This window comes from Pteropus vampyrus, unplaced genomic scaffold (assembly GCF_000151845.1).
Source record: "Pteropus vampyrus isolate Shadow unplaced genomic scaffold, Pvam_2.0 Scaffold178, whole genome shotgun sequence".
Lineage (NCBI taxonomy): Eukaryota > Metazoa > Chordata > Mammalia > Chiroptera > Pteropodidae > Pteropus > Pteropus vampyrus.
In genome coordinates, this window is record NW_011888959.1 from 559236 (window position 1) to 578581 (window position 19346).

Genomic DNA, 19346 nt, shown 5'->3' on the forward strand with positions numbered 1-19346 from the left:
GAGCTCTCACTCCCCAGGGGAGGCCGGAAAGGACCAGGGACTTTCCTCCCTGCTGGGGGCACAGGCACAGCAGCCAGGGTGACTGGATGGCCCAGGAGTGGCTCTAGCCTCTGCGAACCGAACGCATCTGGGTCCAGGCTGGCAGCGAAGGCTGCTGGCGTCCGCAGAAGAAGCTGTGACTCTTAGTCTTGGGGACAGCGCCGGGACTGACAGGGGTGCTCTCCCTCTTCTCCATACTGCGCTGTCTCAATGTTTCTCTACGCAAGTGTTCGAGACGCTTCTACTTTTTAATTAATGGGGAAAAAAATCACCCCCACTTTAAGATATACTCTCGAGATACACTTTTAAGATACACTCGATTACCATATAGAGATTTTCATCTACCTTTAATCTCAGGTGGCTTTCTGGAATGTACTATTCCATGCCTACCGGCCATCCATCCATCCATCCATCTAACCATGCACTGTTTTCATGTACCAGGTACTTCTACAAAGGAGGCATGGTCAGAATAATCAGTACCGGGCACACGTGTTAACGGTGGCCGAGAGGAGACAGCAGCCCCCGCACTCAGCCTCACACACGAGGATTCTCTGCCTGGGCTGCCCTGCTCTGACCTTCTTGTCCTGGAACGGTACTTCTGTTTCTCCTTCAAAACTGCCGGTATCTCACCTCCCCAGGAGCTGTTCGAGGGGCGCTCTGTGCTAACAGCTCACGGGCAGCACGCCCTCTGGTGGGTAGTGCGCTCACCCACTCCCCAGCTGAGGGGGCAGGGAGCAGAGCCACACTGCTGGCCAGTCAGCGGCAGAACTGCCATCTGAGCCCCAGGTGTTCGGCCTCCAGGGTCCCCGGTCTTAGCCACGGGGCTGAGTCTGCAAATTCAGGGTGAAAAAGCTGATGGCTTTAAGAGCGCCTCTGGGGACAGCACGGTGGGATGGCCCGTCTGGGAGCGCGGTCGGGGCTTGGTCCCGGGCGCCTGGCTCCTCCTGTACTTTCTCCGCAGACCCTCCTCCTAACCTCGGGGGTATGACTACTATTTATATGCTGACGACTCCCCTAGTTACCTCTAGTTTTGGGCTCCAGACCCACGTAGCCAACCACCTACCAGCCTCTCGAGTCTCACATGCACGGAACGGACCTCTGTCTGCCCTCTGCCTCGGGCCCCGACACCTGCTCCTTCCACAGTCGTACCCAGTGTAGCGCCATGATCGCCAGAAACCCAAGCTGTGTCCACACGTCTCCCCAGTGCGGTCTCCGAGACGCAGCCAATCTGACCGCCTCGCGCTCCTGTCCCTTCTATCGGACCCAGACTCAGAAGAGGACACAGACCTGGGCCGGACCCTGAGTGGCAAGGGCCCCCAGGTTCATACTCCACTTTGTACCGCCCTCTAGGTGCCCACCGTCCTCCCTCGGTTCTGGTCCCAGGTTCTTTCCCACCCCAGGGCCTTCACCTGCGCTCCTGCCTGCAGGAGCCTCTTCCAGTTCCTCACCTGGCCGCCTCTTCACGCGAGGCTCACCTTAAAGCACGCCACTTACTCCAGGAGGAGAGACGGTCTCCTCCTCCCCACTTAAAACAGGCCTCGTGTTTCTCTCAGGCCCACTGTCTCCTCCTACATCACAAGTCGCCATCTGCCGTGTGCGCGTGCGTGTGTGTGCGTGCGTGTGTTGTGCGTGTGTGTGTGTGTGTGTGTTGCTTCTGTTCACACCTCTCTCCCCCCTCTGAGAGGGGTGAAGCGGGCAGGGGTCATCTGCCACTGCACCCAATGATAAGCACACGGCAGGCAATCGAGGTCTGGCGAATGAAAAAATGGCCACAACTCCAGGTCAAGCCCTCAGCCCTCACCTGGGCAGTTACTAGAGCTTTGTCGCTGGGCTTGCTACCTTCCTTCTCTCCTCATTCTAATCCACCTTCCACAAGAATCCTAAGAAAACGCATTTGACCCTGTCGCCCCCTTGAGTAGAGGCCCAGAGGCTCCCCCACAGCCTCCAGAGTCAGATCCGAACTTGTCGCATGTCGTGAAAGGGCTTCTTTGGTACGGCTGACTCCTGCCACCCCGAGGCCCGCAGGCTGTGGTTTGGCCGCCCTCGGTTCCAGGCTGTGCCCCGCCACTGCGCCCTCCAGCTCTGAAGGCCTGCCTCCCACTCCTCCAAATCCTCTGCATCGTTCAAGACCCAGATATCAAATGTCACCTTCTGGAAGCCTTCTCAGACTTCCGTCGAGCTTAATGTTTGCTTTCGTTTTATGACATCTGATACACACTGAAGAATACGGCTAACGCGTGTCCCCTGGTCCTCCGGTCACAGCCCCGGGAGAACACACGCCCCAGCACTGTGCGTGCAGCTTCCTAAGTGAGCTCCTGGGGAGACAAGGGCCTGTCCTGCTTCCACGGTGGGGAGCACGTCCCCAGTGAGCAAGAGCTTATGGAATAAGTTTCTAGTTCCAACTCTACCATCAACTTGCACCTGATCTGGACACTTCACTTACCTTCTCTCTGACAATTTCCTCGTCTGTAAAATGGCAACAGTCGCACACCATCCCCAAGAGGGAATAAAGCAGAGACTCTGACAGTGCAAAGCGTGGCGTGATGACTGCGTCGACTACTGTTCCCGGCACTCTATGAGAAACAAACCTGACGACCCTTGCTCTGAGACTCCCTGACCAAAATCTGATGAAAACGTCATCCACGCAGCCAAAGAATTTCCTTACTGTGAAGGGCAATCAATTTTAGTCTCGAGTTGTCAAGGCCAAGTTGGCATTACATCATACACAGTCCTAGCATTGTGAACAGCCATTTTTCAAATAAAATGTAACTCATGCTTCGGTCATGAGGAGCGAGGAGGTGCTTTCTAGCCTGCTGCCCCCAGCTGCCCAGAGTCAGGGCGGGTCGGGCTGATGCGTCTGAGTGCCCACTGGGCCCTGAGACTCCAGGGACCTGCGGTCCCCGGCTCCTGCCCTCCCCCGGCGATGACACACAAACCCTTCTTGTTCTCTAAGTGGCATTCTGTGCCATCCTCAGCAGAGCGGCCTCCTGCCCTTGTTTACCGACAGCCTTTTACATGATTTCAATCCCTTCCCCCTTAATAGCACATCCCTACCGACACAAACAAAACCCACGAGGAGCCCAAATTCAAGAGTTCTATTAACTGCACAGAAGGCTGGTTTTGAGGCCCCGCTCTCACGCACAATAAATGAAAGAATGAACGAATTGATTACAATTAGCTGATTACAATCCAGCTAACTTAGAAATCACTTCCTTAGATGATATTAGTAAAATATCTAGGTAAATAAGAATAAATTTCTGCTTTTTAATGGAAAATGGGATGAAATACTTCTCCTCCACAGTTCGTCAATCCGGATGGCAAATTCCGTTGCCAGTCAACCCAAATGCAGCTAGAGAGAAGACAGCATGGTTCAAAGGTTCCCCAACCCAACTGGCAACGCCACACAGGGGCACGTTGGATGGATGCTGGGGACGCATGGACAGCATCTGCCACAGAGACCGCAAATGAATCAGGATTTTAACCACAATCTGTCAAGCTGAATATCCGTCCCCAAATTATTTCTTAAGAGCCAGAAACCATGGTGTGCTTCTGTTCTCAGTTAGTGGCATCGAAACCACTGTCCTTCCTCAGAGAGGGGTCCCACATGACCTGACCCTTGTCACATCAGGACTGAGGTCGCAAACAGGGTGGAACTCAGGACTTCTAACCCAGCAAGCCTCCGTCACCTCCCCCGCTGGCTAAGGCGTGCTGGAACAGAGGAAGGAGCCGTTCACCACGCAACGGCGATCCTGGGGCCGAAGAGCCTCTGCAGCAGCCCTAACACACGCAATCGACTTGGCCATCTCCGCCTGTCAGGTTAACAGTCCTCATGTGTTCCTGAACAGACAACCCAGCTCAGCTATCTCAGGCTCCTTCCAGAATGAAACCGAAGATACCAGAAACTCCAGGACATACTACACCACTGGCAATGGTTATGTCGTGGGATCCAATTCTAAGTGCCAGGATTTCTAACTATGTCAGAGGTGATTTTACAGCAAATATTTTCAAGAGCAAGAGCATGATTTCTTAGCCAAACGCCTGTCAAACATACACACAAAAGCGACCTAAGAAAATGTCATCGAATCCTTTGATCTGTATGAAATTTTCTGGTGATGTGAACAAAGTCTGGAATTCTATATTTTCTTTTTTAATCTATAAATATCAAGTTATAGTCTCACCCGTATCTCCATTATAAAAGTTTTAAAGCACCTGCTATAGACGCCTAAACATTCTCCATGAAAAAAACCCAAAAAACAGAAAACAGTCACCCCAAAGAACAAGTAAAAGTCAACAAGTTAATTCACCACTTTTACATTTGGGCAACGCTAAGCAGGACAGCCAAGAGAATGAGAAACGGGCTTAGCTCAAAGTATAAGGCCCACTACCCTTGGAAAGGACATATAAATTCTTAAAGGGAATCTTAACAGCTTAGACAGGGTGCTACTTACTTCCTCATTAAATAGTTTGCTAGTTTCTTTTTTGATTGGGTCTATAAGCTGGACTTGGCCTGCGGAAAAGCCCACTAGGAGAGAGACACTTTCTGCTGTGGCTGTTAGGTGGTTGAAGTCATGACAAGTAGGCTGTGTTCCTTTGTATATCCTTTTATCTATTGGTTTACTCAAGTCAGCAGCCTGGAGGAGAAAGAGAAAAATACATACGGTAAACAGCACATTGAGATGAGAAACCTAAGTCACACTATTTTATATTCCACTATGATGTTAAATCTTAAAAACAAAGGTATTTTAAATATTTTCTCAGATTTTAGCATTTTATAAAAGCACTTTCACATACCTCAGCCAATGTGACACTGTTAGACTATCCACAATGTTTGTAACCGGGACTTTCTCAACTTCTTCTTCACATGTATTCAACAAGACTCCTGGACTGCAGGAGGAAAAACCCTTGATACTAAATTTAGTCTGTGCAAGATGCGTTTCAAGCACTTTCTAGCAGAGGACCCCTAAGCACAGAAGGCTTGGCTTTCAAGTGCAGCTACAATACCTCGGTGCTCACTGTTGAGTCACCTGAAGCCCAGTGCTTCCCAAAGTGTGGTCCCCAGACCAGCAGTGGCAGCAGCATCACCTGGAAACTCAGGAATGCGCACTCTCCAGCCCCACATCAGACCACAGGAATCAGAAAGGACGGGGCGGGCTCAGCAAGCTGTAGTTTAAAAAGGCTTCCGGGTGATCCTGATGCCCACTCAGGTTTGGGAACCAAGACCGCAGCCGACTGCCAGCAGGCGCTCCCTTACTGGGTCCCGCCCTCTCCCATCCCTCTCCCGCATTTACTAACAGGTAACCTTCACCTACGGAGCCCACGCTCCCTCAGTGCGAGGCATGCGTCATCTTTCATCTTTACAATGGTCCTTCGAGGTAGATAATATTTCTCCATTTTACGGATGAGAAAACGAGTTTAGGGAAATGACTCAACCAAGGTCACCATACCTACCTACTATGTGGCAGGGCGACTTTGGAACCCAGGTCTGTTTGACGATAAAGAGGGAGAAAACATACACCCACACACCCACATGCCCCAAAGTCAAGTGCAAATGACTTGGACTTGGACTAAATGTGATTTTTCAACGTGCCTCCCTCCTTCCAAAGCAGGATTCTTTTCTTCACGAGAAATGTTCTGTGCGATCCAGTACGCTGGATGTTACTGCTGAAATAAAGGAAACCCGCCCTCCCCCCACGTCTGCTGTTACATCCCAGGTGCAGAGGACTGTGAACAGATGCACCCAGAGAGCATCTCGAGCCGCGCGGGCTCCGCGGGTCTGCACTGCCACGCCCTGCGTGGGTTCTGAAGGTTCTTCCTTTCAAAGGGGCCTGTGACACTGCGAGGACTCTAAGACTGACTTTTCAGATAGCAAATGTGAATACCGAGTAGAAAGAGGACATCCAAATGACAGGCCTCTGCGCAAACTCAAAACCCGAGCGCGTCTGGAAGTCTGGACCCAGGGGTACCAGGCGCTGTGGGGGCACAGGGCTGAGGGGTGCAGACGACGCCCTCGTCCAGCTGTGGGGCTCTGGGAGGAGGAGGCAGCTCCGCCCTGCTGATCCCAACCTCATGGGATCGTCCTCAGGATGAAAGGAGAGAGCAGATGCAGGAAAGAGCCTTGGAAAGCGTAATCTGAAGTATGACACAAAACGAAGAGCAGTCCTGACTTCGGGGCTGAAGGGAACGGGAGGGGAGGGGAGAGAGTGCCACAAGGCAGGGGCTCGAGGCCAGCTCAGCAGAGGCCCCCTGAGCCAGCCGGAGGCCAGACGCTGAGGGAAAGCCCCTAGGCTGGGCACTAAAGGCAGGAGAGAGAATTCTAGACTAAGAGAACAACACAGCAAATCACCTCAGAGTGAGAAAGACATCAACAAAAGTACAATAGCTCAAAATATAAAATAAGAGACACTAGCAGCTAGAGACAAAAATCTAATCTGAAATATGAACCAATTAAATTATGACATGATCGCTACAACAGCATACATAACTCTTGAGACTTTTTAAAAACAGTTTGCTTAGGGAACTTCCCCCTAAAAGAATATTCCTAGGGGGGAGAAAGTAAAAAATAAAATGTTAAAAATAAAAAAAATAAAGAACATACCTAAGATTATCCACTGAAATATAAAAATCTCTTCAAAGGTAAGCCAAAAATTAACAAAGAAAACATATTAATATGAGTTAAACGAGCAAAAGAATATACCCCAGTTCTCAGAACAACAGAGGAAGTAAAGGCGCCCATTTCTCCGAGGACTGTGCCGGTCTGCGCGTACGGATCCTGTACGGTCCTGCGTGAGCCCCAGTTCCTGGCATATCGGTTTCATATCCCCGCCCCCTAATATGAAACGTTACTGAAAAGATGTCACCCGTAATTAAAGCATATGTGAACACCTAAAGTATCTGAAATGCTAACTGAAAGATTAATCTTACTCTTAAATCACGTAAATACTCATGTAAACACCCTGTTTACTCATCTGCTTAACAAACTTTCTTCTTAGACCACTGCTCTCAAAGTGTACCCGTCCACGAATGGTTTAATAGTCTGTACTCGAAATTAAATGCAGAAGTCGAGAATAAGCTTTAGAAATCTTTATGGCAGTTTGACGGAGTAATTTTATATCTGTTGAATCTAATAATAAAAAATGAGAGTTTGCACTCTGCACGTCTTTTTCAGTTTCTTTTCTTAGTAATTCTTTTTTTATTTTACAAAAGTATCAGTTCAGATAGACTAGAAATTTAAAAAACTGGTCCTCCAACACTGGGAGAAGAACTTGATGCAAAAGACTGAGGCCCAAGGAACACTTAGTATCTCTTACCTCAGGTCACTCCTCCTTCCCAATCCCCAGTGACACGGATCATTCTAGAACAGAAATCTGGCCAGGCAACATGCCACCTACATCAAGCAAGAATTACTGTGAAGCCTGCAGGGATTGCTACGTGTGCGCCCACGAGAAGTTACCCTTCTGAGAAACCCACGGGCGCCACCAGGGGTACCTGAGCCTTCTGGAGCCCAGCCCAGCACAGTCATCTCCGACTCACCTCGTGCTGTTTCTCCACAGCCAGTTGCCAGGCCCTGTCTCTGTTCCCACTGACAGGCCGCTGCCCTGCTTCCTGTCCCTCCACGTTCTTTGTGGGCGGGGGTGTGCCCGTGTACTCTGAACGCACACACCTTGTGGCAGCAGTGTTAACTCCCTGAGCCAGCCACGCCTCTTCCCACGGGTCAGCAGCCAACAGATGCTTCCCAGGCAGAGGGGGAGGCGTCTGGCAGGAGGAAGGGGCCCGACCTTAGAACCAGGCAGACCGAGGGTCAGCCTTGCCTTCGCTCCAGGCAGAGAGGTGACCTTGGGCAAGGTGCTTGTTTCCTCTCTCTGAGCCTCAGAGAACCACTGCCGACCCCTCTGCAGGACGGTGGTGAGGCCAGCAGATAATGGCCATAAAGCAGAGTACGCAGAAGCACTCAAAAGGTAGCTTCCATTATTAATTCATCCCTGTCACATCCTACTTCGGGTCGAATGGCTTCCTAATTTCCATCGCATCAGAGTGTGATGACATGCCAGCAGTCCTGCCCTCTGTGCTCCGGTCCCCTCCGTTCCCCCTGAGAGCAGCGCTTCCCTCCCCGAGACACCTTCTCTGTACCCGGAACGTCACACTCGTCATCTCGGCTGATCCCACAGTCCGCCCTCGGAGCTGGCAGGGATACTGTCCGCACTTCACAGCTGAGGAAGCTGGGGAGGAATTAAGGGGTGGGGGCCTGGCGCTGTCTCGCCCCCCACCCTACACGTCTCAGGCCTGGTGCAGGCCGCAGCCCTCCTTCCCGGCTTCATGAGGTTACCCTCTTGGCAGGGACAGTCTGCTTTGTCCCTGTGTCCCCGTTCCCAGGAATCTTACCCATCAGTCTAAGTCCCACCACCTCCAGCAAGCAGCTGCCCAACTGCCGTTCCTTGAGCTGTGTCCTTTATCTCAATTCTCAAGAACCTAATTCGTTCCACAAAATTTAGTGGTTGATCACTTATGATCACAGTATTGTTTTATGTCTGTTATCCTCGATTACAATAAAATTACAATTACAATAAAAAATTAGAATAAAAATTCCTTTAAGGAGAACTTTTTTGTTAAAGTTATACTGTACTGTTCCACAAAACCAGCTTTTGTTTCTCAGCTTTCTGGTAGATTCGGACGCTATAGGACTTTTTTAATGCTTCTGCATCCTGATGATTGCCAATTATCTGAATTCTTAAGTATGAATTTAATAGTAAAACTAATTTATTAAAACGTCTTACCAACTTTAAGAATTAGATCACATTTGCTTATTCGGCCCCGGCAGAGTACCCGGGGTTTCACGAATGCTCAGTATCTGCTGAATGAATGAAACTGCGATTATTTCTCATTTTTTCAGCGGCAAGATTAAATTTCACTGTTGTGCTCATTAGTGTCTGTATAAGGAGTTACCGATTACGAATGTCAGGGTCTCATTCTCAACTTCACAGAAAAATTTCAGATGCTGGTTTAAAATTTCTACTACTGAAACAGAGCTGGTTCCAAAAATCCTCAATCAAAAAATACAAACTTTAAAATGTCATGTTTCTTTTTCTTGGACTTTTGATCCTTCAAATCCCTGGAATTCTTTTTATGACAAATACTGCTGAAATACGGAGTCAGCTTGGTCGGCTTAGCATGGCCCCAGTGAGCATTTATCTCGCCAGCAAAGCAAAGGCCTGCAGCAGCGCTCACCTCCACCCCTGAGCCCATCAGGCCTGCAGACGAAGACGAGGAGGACCTTGAACCTGGGATAGTCCAGCCTACCAGAGGGGAATGGCTGCCACGGGGTCAGCGGGCCTGCCAGGTCCTCGGCACCCTGCCACAGCCGTCGGTGGGGCTCAGAGAAGGCACGTTCGGGGAACCTGCTCCTGACACCCCTGAGGACCCGAAAGCATTTGGTGTGGCATGGAAAACAGCTCAGAAAGACCTCTTGTGAAAAATGCAGGTCAGATTCTGATACGTGGCGGGCAGTGTAGATACGAAAGGTGGGTTTCGTTTTCCCAAAACTGCACATTCTCCTTCCTCGTGCAAGAAGCACCTCAGAGAGCACCTGTCCCATGGAACTTGCCAGAAATGAGTCCTTTTACTAGCATATCTAACAGCTGCCAAATGCCCAACCCAGACCTTCTACCTGTCTCCCCCATCTCCACCGGAAGTCACTCCTAAGCCCCTCTCCCAAGCTTAAGCCTGCTGCCTCAGTCAGGTCCCCAGGACGACACTGCCTACCCAAATGACAGCTTCGGTGCCCGCATCCGGCCGGTCCTTCCTCAGTCCCCCACCCAACCTAGGTCAGCCTTCTCGGCTTGGCACCAGGCTCTTTCCATCCATTTCTACCCACTTCCAATTCGTCCCACACACTTTGCCAGATTAATCTTTGCGAAGCCTAAGGCCACTCTCCCACTCAAACCCCCCCTACTCAAACCCTCCCCAGCTCTGCCAGGCATAATACGGGCCCTCCTAATACGGGCCTCATCGCCTCTGTCCCCCGAGGCTTGTTCACATGCTGCACCTTCGAGCCTCACATGCCTCCTTTCCCCAGAATGCCCCCCTACCCCCAACACCCACACTAATTCTGCTCACAGCAGCACGACTGGCGCCTCTTCCTGACCTCACCTCGGAGAAGCATTCTTTACCTACCCTGGTGCCTATCGCTACGTGCCACATTTATGAGCTGTCACATGTTAACCGTATTCCACATACTGTGAAAGTCTAGCTCCTTTGAAAAACAACGAAAAGGCCAGGAGGCAGCTGGGTCACCGACGGCCTGAGTGGAGCAGTCCCGCGGCGTCGAAGGTCTCCGGGGCGCCATCTGGAGATCAGGAGAGCACGGATGCTGTGCTCCCTACTGTCATGCCTCTGACCGCATCCCAGACAACCAAAGTCGGAGCCAAAAGCAGACTCAGGAGCACTTCCCGGGGCCACAAGGACCACCTCCTCGGAAAGGAGGGACCCCTGGAGTCCCATCTTAAGACTTGGGATCCAAAACACGCCGCGTCACAAAGACGGCTCCCCGGTGCTTCTTGGGGGAGACTTTTCACCTACACAGGCTGGGGGTTCCTAGAGCCTGCAAGGGATGAGCCCGTAGGCTGGGCTGGACCACACCTAGCCGGCCATCCCGACCGAAAGCTGGGGAAACGCCAGAGTCTTCCAAGTCACAGGCTGAATGAAACGAGACTGACCACACCGAGGTGAGGTACAGTCACTTTGCGAACGTACTATTCAACCAAAATTTCCTTCACCTTGTGGAAAACAAGCTGGCTCTAATGACGAAAATACCAGACAGTGATTTCCACACACCCTGCGGGCCGCGCTCCCTGCGCAGCTCGGCAGTGTTAACAAGCGGGGAGCATCGGCCATAGGCCGGCGCAGCCACCAGCATCCGGACCCGTCCCTGGAGCAGACGCAGAGCCAGGCTCGTCGGTGCATCAGCCCCACGCACGATCCACCGTCTGTTTCCGCGGCCCAAGTTACACCCCAAAGGCCTGCACGCCTGGCATTCCCGGTATCTGAAGAGTCTAGCACTTAGAAAAAAGGTACCAGGGGTCTTAAGTCAGTTAGGTTTGGGATCACTTATCCCAGTAGGAAAAAAAAATGTCACCCGACTGCACAGTTTCGCTGTGTGAAAAGAACAGGGTTTATTTTAGGCCCGGCAACACAGGCGGCATCGTTGAATATCTACTGCAGAAATGAACCCGCATGAGGGGAAGAAAAGGGTGAGGAACTAGAAGGGGCCCACAGCCAGACACAGGAAAGCTAAATATAATCCTTCCGCTGAGCAAAACCCTAACAGCTCGCGCCTTGGCCGGCGCCTGTTTGTGAACAGACCGCCCCATCTGCAAACGGCATGCGGTATCTGACCCTGTCACAAACCTGCGCCCTACGTGTCATGGCCGCTCTCATTTTATAAACAGGGTGACGGAGTCAGCTGTCAAGAGGAAGCAAGTGGCTGTCTCAATTCCAACCCGTGCTCCTTGCCCTGCGTCACGTTGCTAAGACAGGAAGTTGACACGATCTCAGGTAGCACCTAGTTCTAAAACGCTATCCCTGCGTGACTCCATGTCCCTCCGCCTGCTGGAGTGGAAGTCACGCACTCTGCCTTGCTCGTCTGGCCCAGATTCCAGACACGTCTCCTCAATGCATTTACCTCCAGGGCTGTTTTACTGAACTGGAGGAAGATACTGAAGCCCAAGCATAGTGCCTGGCACTGAGCAGGCACTGAGCAAACTGAGTTCCCCTCGTTCAAACTTGCATTTCTCCTTCTGAATACATAAGGACTCTGCTTAGCATACAGGCTTTGAAAATTCTCAGTATTCATTAACACCTACGAAGAAATATAAATAAGGAAAAACAGGAAGATTTCTTTCTGCCCTAATTTCCTGAAGACAGCTGCAGAGCCCAAGTTTAGGGCGCGTTTTCCTTCCAATATAATTTTCCTAGATGAGAGTATCTGCCCTTTCCTCCTTCATTCGTGGACACATTAGCACCCGCGCGCTGGCACACCAGACCCACTCCCTGACCGGAAGCAAACCACCCGTGCGTCACCACGCTTCTGATGGGCCGTGACCCTGGACTGAGCACCCGCCCCTCGAATTCCAGAGCTCCTCTCACATGGCAGCAGCGAGGGCACGAGAAGTGGGGCAGGGGACCCCACGAAGGGAGAGAGAAGGGAAGGAAGAAGAGCCAGACACACCTCAGAACGCAGGCGCATGACGAGATGTGATACGCGAGGGGGCCGCCTTGCCGTCACTCCACAATGAGACGAGGTGCACAGCTACAAAAGGCGGAAAATGTGTCCCACGAAATTTCACAGCGACAGTCTGGAACTGCTTGCTATTCGCGTAAGCACCACTTCTCGCAGGGGCCAGGGGAGCCTCCTTGGAGACCTGCTTGGGGGTGGGGGCGGAGGAAGCATCTCCTCCCAGGCTGAGCGCTGTCAGTCGAATGTCTGCGGAAATGACAGCCTTCCGTCGTTACCACGTTACCACGCATCGTCGTTTCCGTCGTTACCACGTTATTGCGCATCGTCGTTTCCATCGTTACCACGTTATCGCGCATCGTCGTTTCCATCGTTACCACGTTATTGCGCATCGTCGTTTCCGTCGTTACCACGTTATCACGCATCCTCGTTCTCTCCCAACTGCAGCCTTAAAAGCTATTAGCTATGTCACTTAAAAGCTATTAGCTATGTAAAATCTATCCCTTCTCCCTTAGAGCACGTTTCGAAAAACTCGAAAAGTGCTAAACTGCAACATCTTCGCCATTTCTTCTTTTTCTTAGGTTGTACTCCACGTTCGGGTTAAGTCCTTTATTACAATACAAAACGCTACAAGTGGCTGTGGTGGTGCTTCGTTGAGGCTCATGAAATACTGACTCTTCATCAAAGAAAAACTATGAGTAAACGTCAGATAAATTCAGTTTGCACACAACAGATCTCATCACATTAAAATGCTGACAGACCCAAACGACCCGTTTATTCAACTCGTCCGTTAAATGTGCACAGAAATATGCATTCCTCTTCCCAAGGGAACAGCGACAGCTCAAACGGAAGAAAAGGCAAGGCACTTTCATTTCTGCGAAATACTCATTTGAAATTCTGAGAAAATCATTTTTTAAAAGTTCCCTTTGAAAGGGGTAGCAGGTGGGGAATTCCGTGACTTTCTGAAAGCGCCGTGGTGACGCTGCGGCCCGCCGCGGCGGGCGGGGAGGTGCCCGGGGGCAGCCGCGCCCAGACCCCGCGGCTCCTCAAGCTGACTGGCCGCTGACTGGCCGCTGACTGGCCGGGAGCTCGGCCGTCTGACGCAGCGCACGGGTGGCTGCTAGTAACACGAGCAGGAACCGGCAGAGGGGCTCCCGTTCTATACGAGAAGCCCCCAACTGTGTAGAGGCCCTTTCCTCCTCCTATAGATAAACCGAGGCCCAGGGAGGGGCGGTGATCTGCCCAAGGTTTCACAGAGCCCAGAGCTGTGCTTGCAACCACATCAAGCTGTCACCCCTTTTTTTTTCAATTGCCCAAGTACAGTTGGAACAGACTACTGAATCTGTAACATACATTTCAAAAAAACGACACTGATGTGTACCAGTAATTTTACATCAAATGCTAGCATTTTGGAGCCAGTACACTGTTGTATTTCCAAACAGGAAGCAAGAGAGCTACTCTTACACGATGAGGGGGACGAGCCACTAAAGCACGGGGCCAAAACACTGGCTTTGGCCTCTGTAATTCAAATGGTCTCTGCCCCAGCCAGGCCTCTGCTGAGGAAAGCAGCCTCAAGTCAAAGGGAGTAACAGAGAGCCGACCTGTCCTGAACACTCCCGCGAAGAAACGCTCTGATCCCTCCCTCGCTGAAGTCTCACAGCATCGCCGCAACTGCTCACTTGGCACTTGTGCTGTTAGCCACTTGCCTTATACGTCTTATCTCCCCAACTAGCCCAACACTTTTCTAGGGCATAACTGTCTTAAAGGCCACCTCACTAACAGCCACTCAAGCATTTCTGGTGTTAGTTTCTCTCTGAGATTTAAAAAGCCCTTTTAGGCACCTGAAAGGTTTCAGACACCACTGCAGCCCTAGTCATGCAGTGACAGCCGGTTTCAAAACATGGACCAGTGAGATCGGCACACACGGGAACGTGGAGGGCAGGCCCGCCTAACTCCCGTGGGAGTAAGCCGGCACAGCCTTCACGCAGGGCAGTCTGGCCACATGTAGCAAGAGCCTCCTTTCCTTTAAACACAGATTTGACACCTGGGAATCTTTAGAAAATATTTGTCAAGTGTGTAAACTATTTGTAATAGCCCCAAACTGGCACGACACAAATGTCCACGTCCAGCAGGCTAAACAGTGGGTTATACAGACTACTCCTCATTGAATACACGCGCTGAGAGTAAGCGTGGAAGGACCTCAAAAAATAATCTCGAGGAAAAGAAGCCGGATGTAAAAAAGCGCGTACTAAATAATCCTATCTATATGGGTTCAAACAAGAGGAAAATGAATGTGCAGCGTTGCAAGTGAGGACAGTGGTCACTCCTGGTGTGTGTATGGGGGGGAGGGACGGGCACAGGGGACCTCTGCGTGGCCAGGAGAGCTGCTCTGACTCTGAGGTTGATTCCACCTTGTGAAAAATTAATAGAGCTTTAAACTTATACATTCTCCTGTTCGTATGCTATCTTAAATTCAAAATGAAAACTTTTAATGAGCAAACACATGAACAAAGACAGTCAACTCAGCTTTGTTTATAATAAAACATTAACTTCCTATGTGTTCCAAGAAGGAAATGGGTGAACGTATCACGTAGCCATTTAAAATAAAGGTATTTACTTACTAGCAAAGGAGAATATTAAATCCTATATCATTAAACGAAAAATACAATAATAAACAATGAGATTCGAAAAACAAAAAGAATTACCAAGAAATCTTAAAATCGTATTCATGCTGTAATCATATCGTTAGTAATAACGGTAGAGTTATTCTGTCTTGTAGAATAAAGCAAAAAAAGTTAATTAAAAGATCCTTATAAATCAAGAAATCAACTGTAAAGAGTATTTATGAATCTGTCAACAAAAAGACTATGTTCAAATGTTAAGATTTTTACATGTGAAAACATGGTTTTTATTTCCCCCAGTTCATGTATTATAGAAAAAATATAGAAGAAAAGACATGATGTTTGAGATTTCCTTCAAAATACTGTAGTAAGGACAAGATAATAGATGAGACCAGCCGCGTGTAGACAGCTAGAGAAGCTGGGGCGGGAATATGGCAGTTCATTACAGCACTCCTGCTTTTGTGTAAGTTAGAAATTTTCCACAATTAAAAAAGTATGATTGTTTGAGCCATATATTTACTTATTTGTACATATTTGCAAAAAAAATTTGAAAAGATATTTCCCCACAATATTAAAAGTGATTATTAAAAGGGGGGTAGTATTTAGGTAACAATTTTTTGCCTATCTTAATTTCTTTTTGTCAATAATTACATATTACTTATGTAATTTTTTAAATAGAAAAAGGAAAAAAATCACAGGCCAAAAATCTGCTGGGACTATTTGAAAATTATTCTAGTAGTTTAAAAGTGTGCCACGGCCTAGCACAGGGTCACAGAAGACTATGTGACTTGTGAACAGTAAAATTCACCATAAAAGGAAGCTTACTGTTACATCAAGTAAATGCATAAGCAAGATGATATATCGCCAACAGGTGATATTTTTCAAACTGGCCAAATCATAAGTCTCACATGAATTAGGACTGCTGGAGTTTGTTATTAATGTTTCTTTCTGTAGCGGCAGCCATGTCACTCAGTGGGATGAGAAAGGATAAGAAAGTTCTTTGAAGGAGCCGATCATTCAAGGGACAGATAAGGAGGCCATGACTGGTTCTACTGTCTCACTTCAAACAGCACTCCTGGTAGAACGGAAGGGTTCGCTGTATGTTCCCAATTTGCTACAGTGGCAGATAAAGGTAACTCTCCCCAGAGCCCTCTTTGGGAAATCCAATCTGTTCCAAGTTTACCTCCCAGTTTTTCTCTAAAGTAGATCTAAAATTGGATCCCCATCTTTCTCACAAGAATTGAACTGAGAATTTATCATTAGTCCCATGCTTAGAGATCCCGGGAAAACCCAATCTTAAATTATCCTTGATCCAGAAATAGCTAAAAGGGTTACACAGCAGAATTTGTTTTTCTGCATTCAGTAGCATTTTATCATTTAAAAGTTAAAATCTCGAGTCCTGAAATAAAAATATTAGGTTCAATAGGGATGGTACTGTATTCGTAGTCTCTCTCAACGGGGAAAGCACTGTATTTTAAATGTAGGTTAGCAGGCCAACCAGCATGGAACGGAGTAAGAAGCTCCACAGTGAAGGCTGAAATCAACCATAATCTAAAAGTTAACACTTGGCAACAATTGCACATTTGCTTCCCTCTAAGCACTTATCATTCATTATCGCATGTAATAAAACATATATAATTAAAAACCTGCAACTATGAGCTTACAAAGTTAAATATAAAGCTATTCACAAAGAAGAGGACTGAAAAAGCAACTCATTTCCAGGTGTGAATCACTGTGTAACATCTCTGTATACAATGGCCTCATATAGGTGACGCGAAGTCTTACACTCATGGAATCAGAGGACAAACAGCTGGAGCGAAGCTTTAAAAAAAGACACATTTGCTCTCAAGATGCTGCGTTTTAAGACCAAAGAAGTAAACTAAAATCATACACTTTATCCCCACCATAACTGAACTTGGCTCTGGTCTTATCTCCCACCAAGTGCACCACGGCCGGTAACTCAGGAAGAGCCCTAGGGCAGCCGAACCCCAAGCCCCTCATTTCTTTCCCCTTTCCTTTCTCCTGTGGTCTTCTTTCTACATCAGATAAAAACAACCAGTTGTCATACCTTGAAATTACATTATTTATAACAAAGTACAGAAGACTTTACAAAACTATTAAGCTTAGCATAGACCAAAGGACACTTATTCAGCGGGTGCCAAGCTCATGGGTGTGCTCCAACCGCTGCCAGCCTCCTCTAGGCTGAGCAGGGTGCGGGGAGTTGTCCACCGCCTGGTACTTCAAAGCCCTCGAGCTGGCCATGTCCCGAGCAACGGCCAAGGCCGCTCCTGGCTCCTCCCACAGCTGCCGACTGCCTTCTGGACAACTCTCCCTCCGCAGCAGAGCCACGGGCCCACTGCTGAACCCTGGCCAGCAGGGAAGCACGCGAATTTGGTACGCAAACATAAGAAGGACGCAGACATGGGCAGCAACTTTAAGCAAGGGTGCACAGAGAGAGAAAGCTAAGACAAGCAGGCCAGCAGCCCTGCTCGGTTATGACGAAGGCTGAGGCTCCAAATACCAACAGGTGTCAAAAGCACGACAGAAGCAGCACCTGTGTCCACAACCCACAAGGCAGTCCCTCAGGGAGGTATGGGAAGATCCCACCTTGCCTCCTCGTGGGTACTGCCGCTCGATTTGTACTGCAATGTGAAGAGGTGCACAGCAGCATAATATCCCCAATTCTCGTCCACCGCAAGTCCAAGTACTTATGCTCCTCCCCCAAAGTTCTTGGACTTCAAGCCACGTACATGCAGGTCAGGCAGTGAGAACCCACAGCCACTTAAGGACCCAAAGGAGAAGGAGCATGGCCGCGCAGAGCACCAGCAGGGGCCTGGCTGGGTGCAAGACGAGGCTGAGAAAGGCGCTGTGAGGCGGGTATCCAAGCCTAGGACGGTCCCATTCCAGAGGGCGACTCTCACGGCAGGGCACATGTCTTCTGCCTGGGTCCCTGGCAAACAACTGGATCACTTAACATTTTAAAATGTGAACTCTCATGTCAACCCCTCCCCAACGCAGGTCCTAAACCGGAAAACAAAAACGCCGAGCAGCGTACCATTTCACAAGCGTGAAGCAGCGCATTTCCGAGCCTGGAGCAGCGGTGGGAGCCGGGCCCGCCGAGCCAGGCCGCCAGCGTTCACTCAGGGCTGCTCCTGGCGCTCTGAGCCTGGCCCAGCTTTCTGCCTTTCCGCAATACTGATTCCACAAAATGAGGAAATGGGGACACAGCAGTCCTCCCCACCCGCAGTTTCAGTTACCTGCGATCAACCATGGTCTGAGAGTATTAAATGCAAAGTTCCAGAAATACATCGTTCGTAAGGTTTAAACTGCATGCCGCTCTGAGCAGCGTGATGGAATCTCACGCCGTCCCGCCCGCAAGTCATCCGTGCCTGTGTCCAGCGTCTCCACGCTGTGTGTGCAGGACCATAAACACTTTGAGAGACCACATTCACACCATTTTTATTACAGTACATTGTTATAATTGTTCAACTTTATTATTGCTGTTGTTTTGTTATAATTGTTCTATTTTATTATCGTTGTTGTTATCTCTTACTGTGCTTCATTTATAAACTTTACCATAGGTATGTATGTATGGATAGGAAAAAATACAAATACAGGGTTCGGGACCATCTGCGGTGTCAGGAATCAGGGGCGGGGGTGGCTGGGACCGATCTCCTGCAGATAACGGCACTGTCATAAAATAGCTCTACCACATACAGCGCTTACGGATTTCCGGGGTTAAAGCACGTAGAGCAGTGGGAAGAATGCCAGCACAAAGTGCTATGTCAGTATTAGCTATTATCATCATTAAATAGATAACATCAATTTACATTTGTTAAATGCACTCAGACCAAGAAGTACAGCAGGTTAGCATGCAAACAAGCATTACTTCCTCCTAAGCACTTCAAAAATAAATGGATTTTTCTATTTAGTTGCCTGTCCAAAGATGTGTGTGTATAAATATGGGGTGGGGGCAGCGAAAGCGAGAGGCGGTACGGTCGAAGAGGTAAGAGGAAGCACGCAGAGCCTAGACCACCAGGCCTCTCCCCTCCGCAGCAATGACGACGGTCCCCTGGGCCGAAGCAGTGCTCCATCGGCTGATACCCGTTCACTCTCAAAACACAGCCGGACTAAGGCAAAGCCAGCAAAATCACTTTTCCTGATCACTTAAGATTTTACTAAATTCAATGTAGCATCACTTTTTAAAGTTGTAAAAATAACCTAAGCTCAGAAGCCAGATCTTATCAATTTATACTTCGACAAAAGTACGAGTTAATTTCTGAGACAAACACACTGAGTAGCACGTGCAACACGATGGCTAGGCACATGACCATGCAGAGGTTGACACAGTGTAAGTAAATGAAAATGAAGAAAGGGGCATAAAAGTACATGTTTCTACTTTTAAAAAGCTGAAAGGTTGCTGCTGAGTGGATAGAGCTAAGAATATGATGGGGGAAATG

The 19346-nt window shown here is 49.1% G+C and overlaps 1 protein-coding gene across 11 annotated transcripts in view; it reads right to left on the reverse strand.

The window, feature by feature from the left end:
• The window catches only part of WDR20 (WD repeat domain 20), a 43445-nt gene that overhangs the window by 8442 nt on the left and 15657 nt on the right, over window positions 1–19346 (reverse strand). For 5 of the 11 annotated variants that reach the window (XM_023537111.1, XM_023537107.1, XM_023537110.1 and 2 more), the window contains exon 2: window positions 4488–4670. The exons of 5 other annotated variants lie outside the window; for them this stretch is intronic. Coding sequence is in view for 2 of the 6 variants with exons in the window: in XM_011370943.2 (XP_011369245.1) it covers window positions 4488–4670 (183 nt within the window). In the remaining 4 variants the exon portion in view is untranslated. Of the gene's footprint in view, window positions 1–4487; window positions 4671–4830; window positions 4924–19346 lie in introns of those variants that run through there. One more of the 11 variants, XR_896517.2, reaches the window with a different exon arrangement.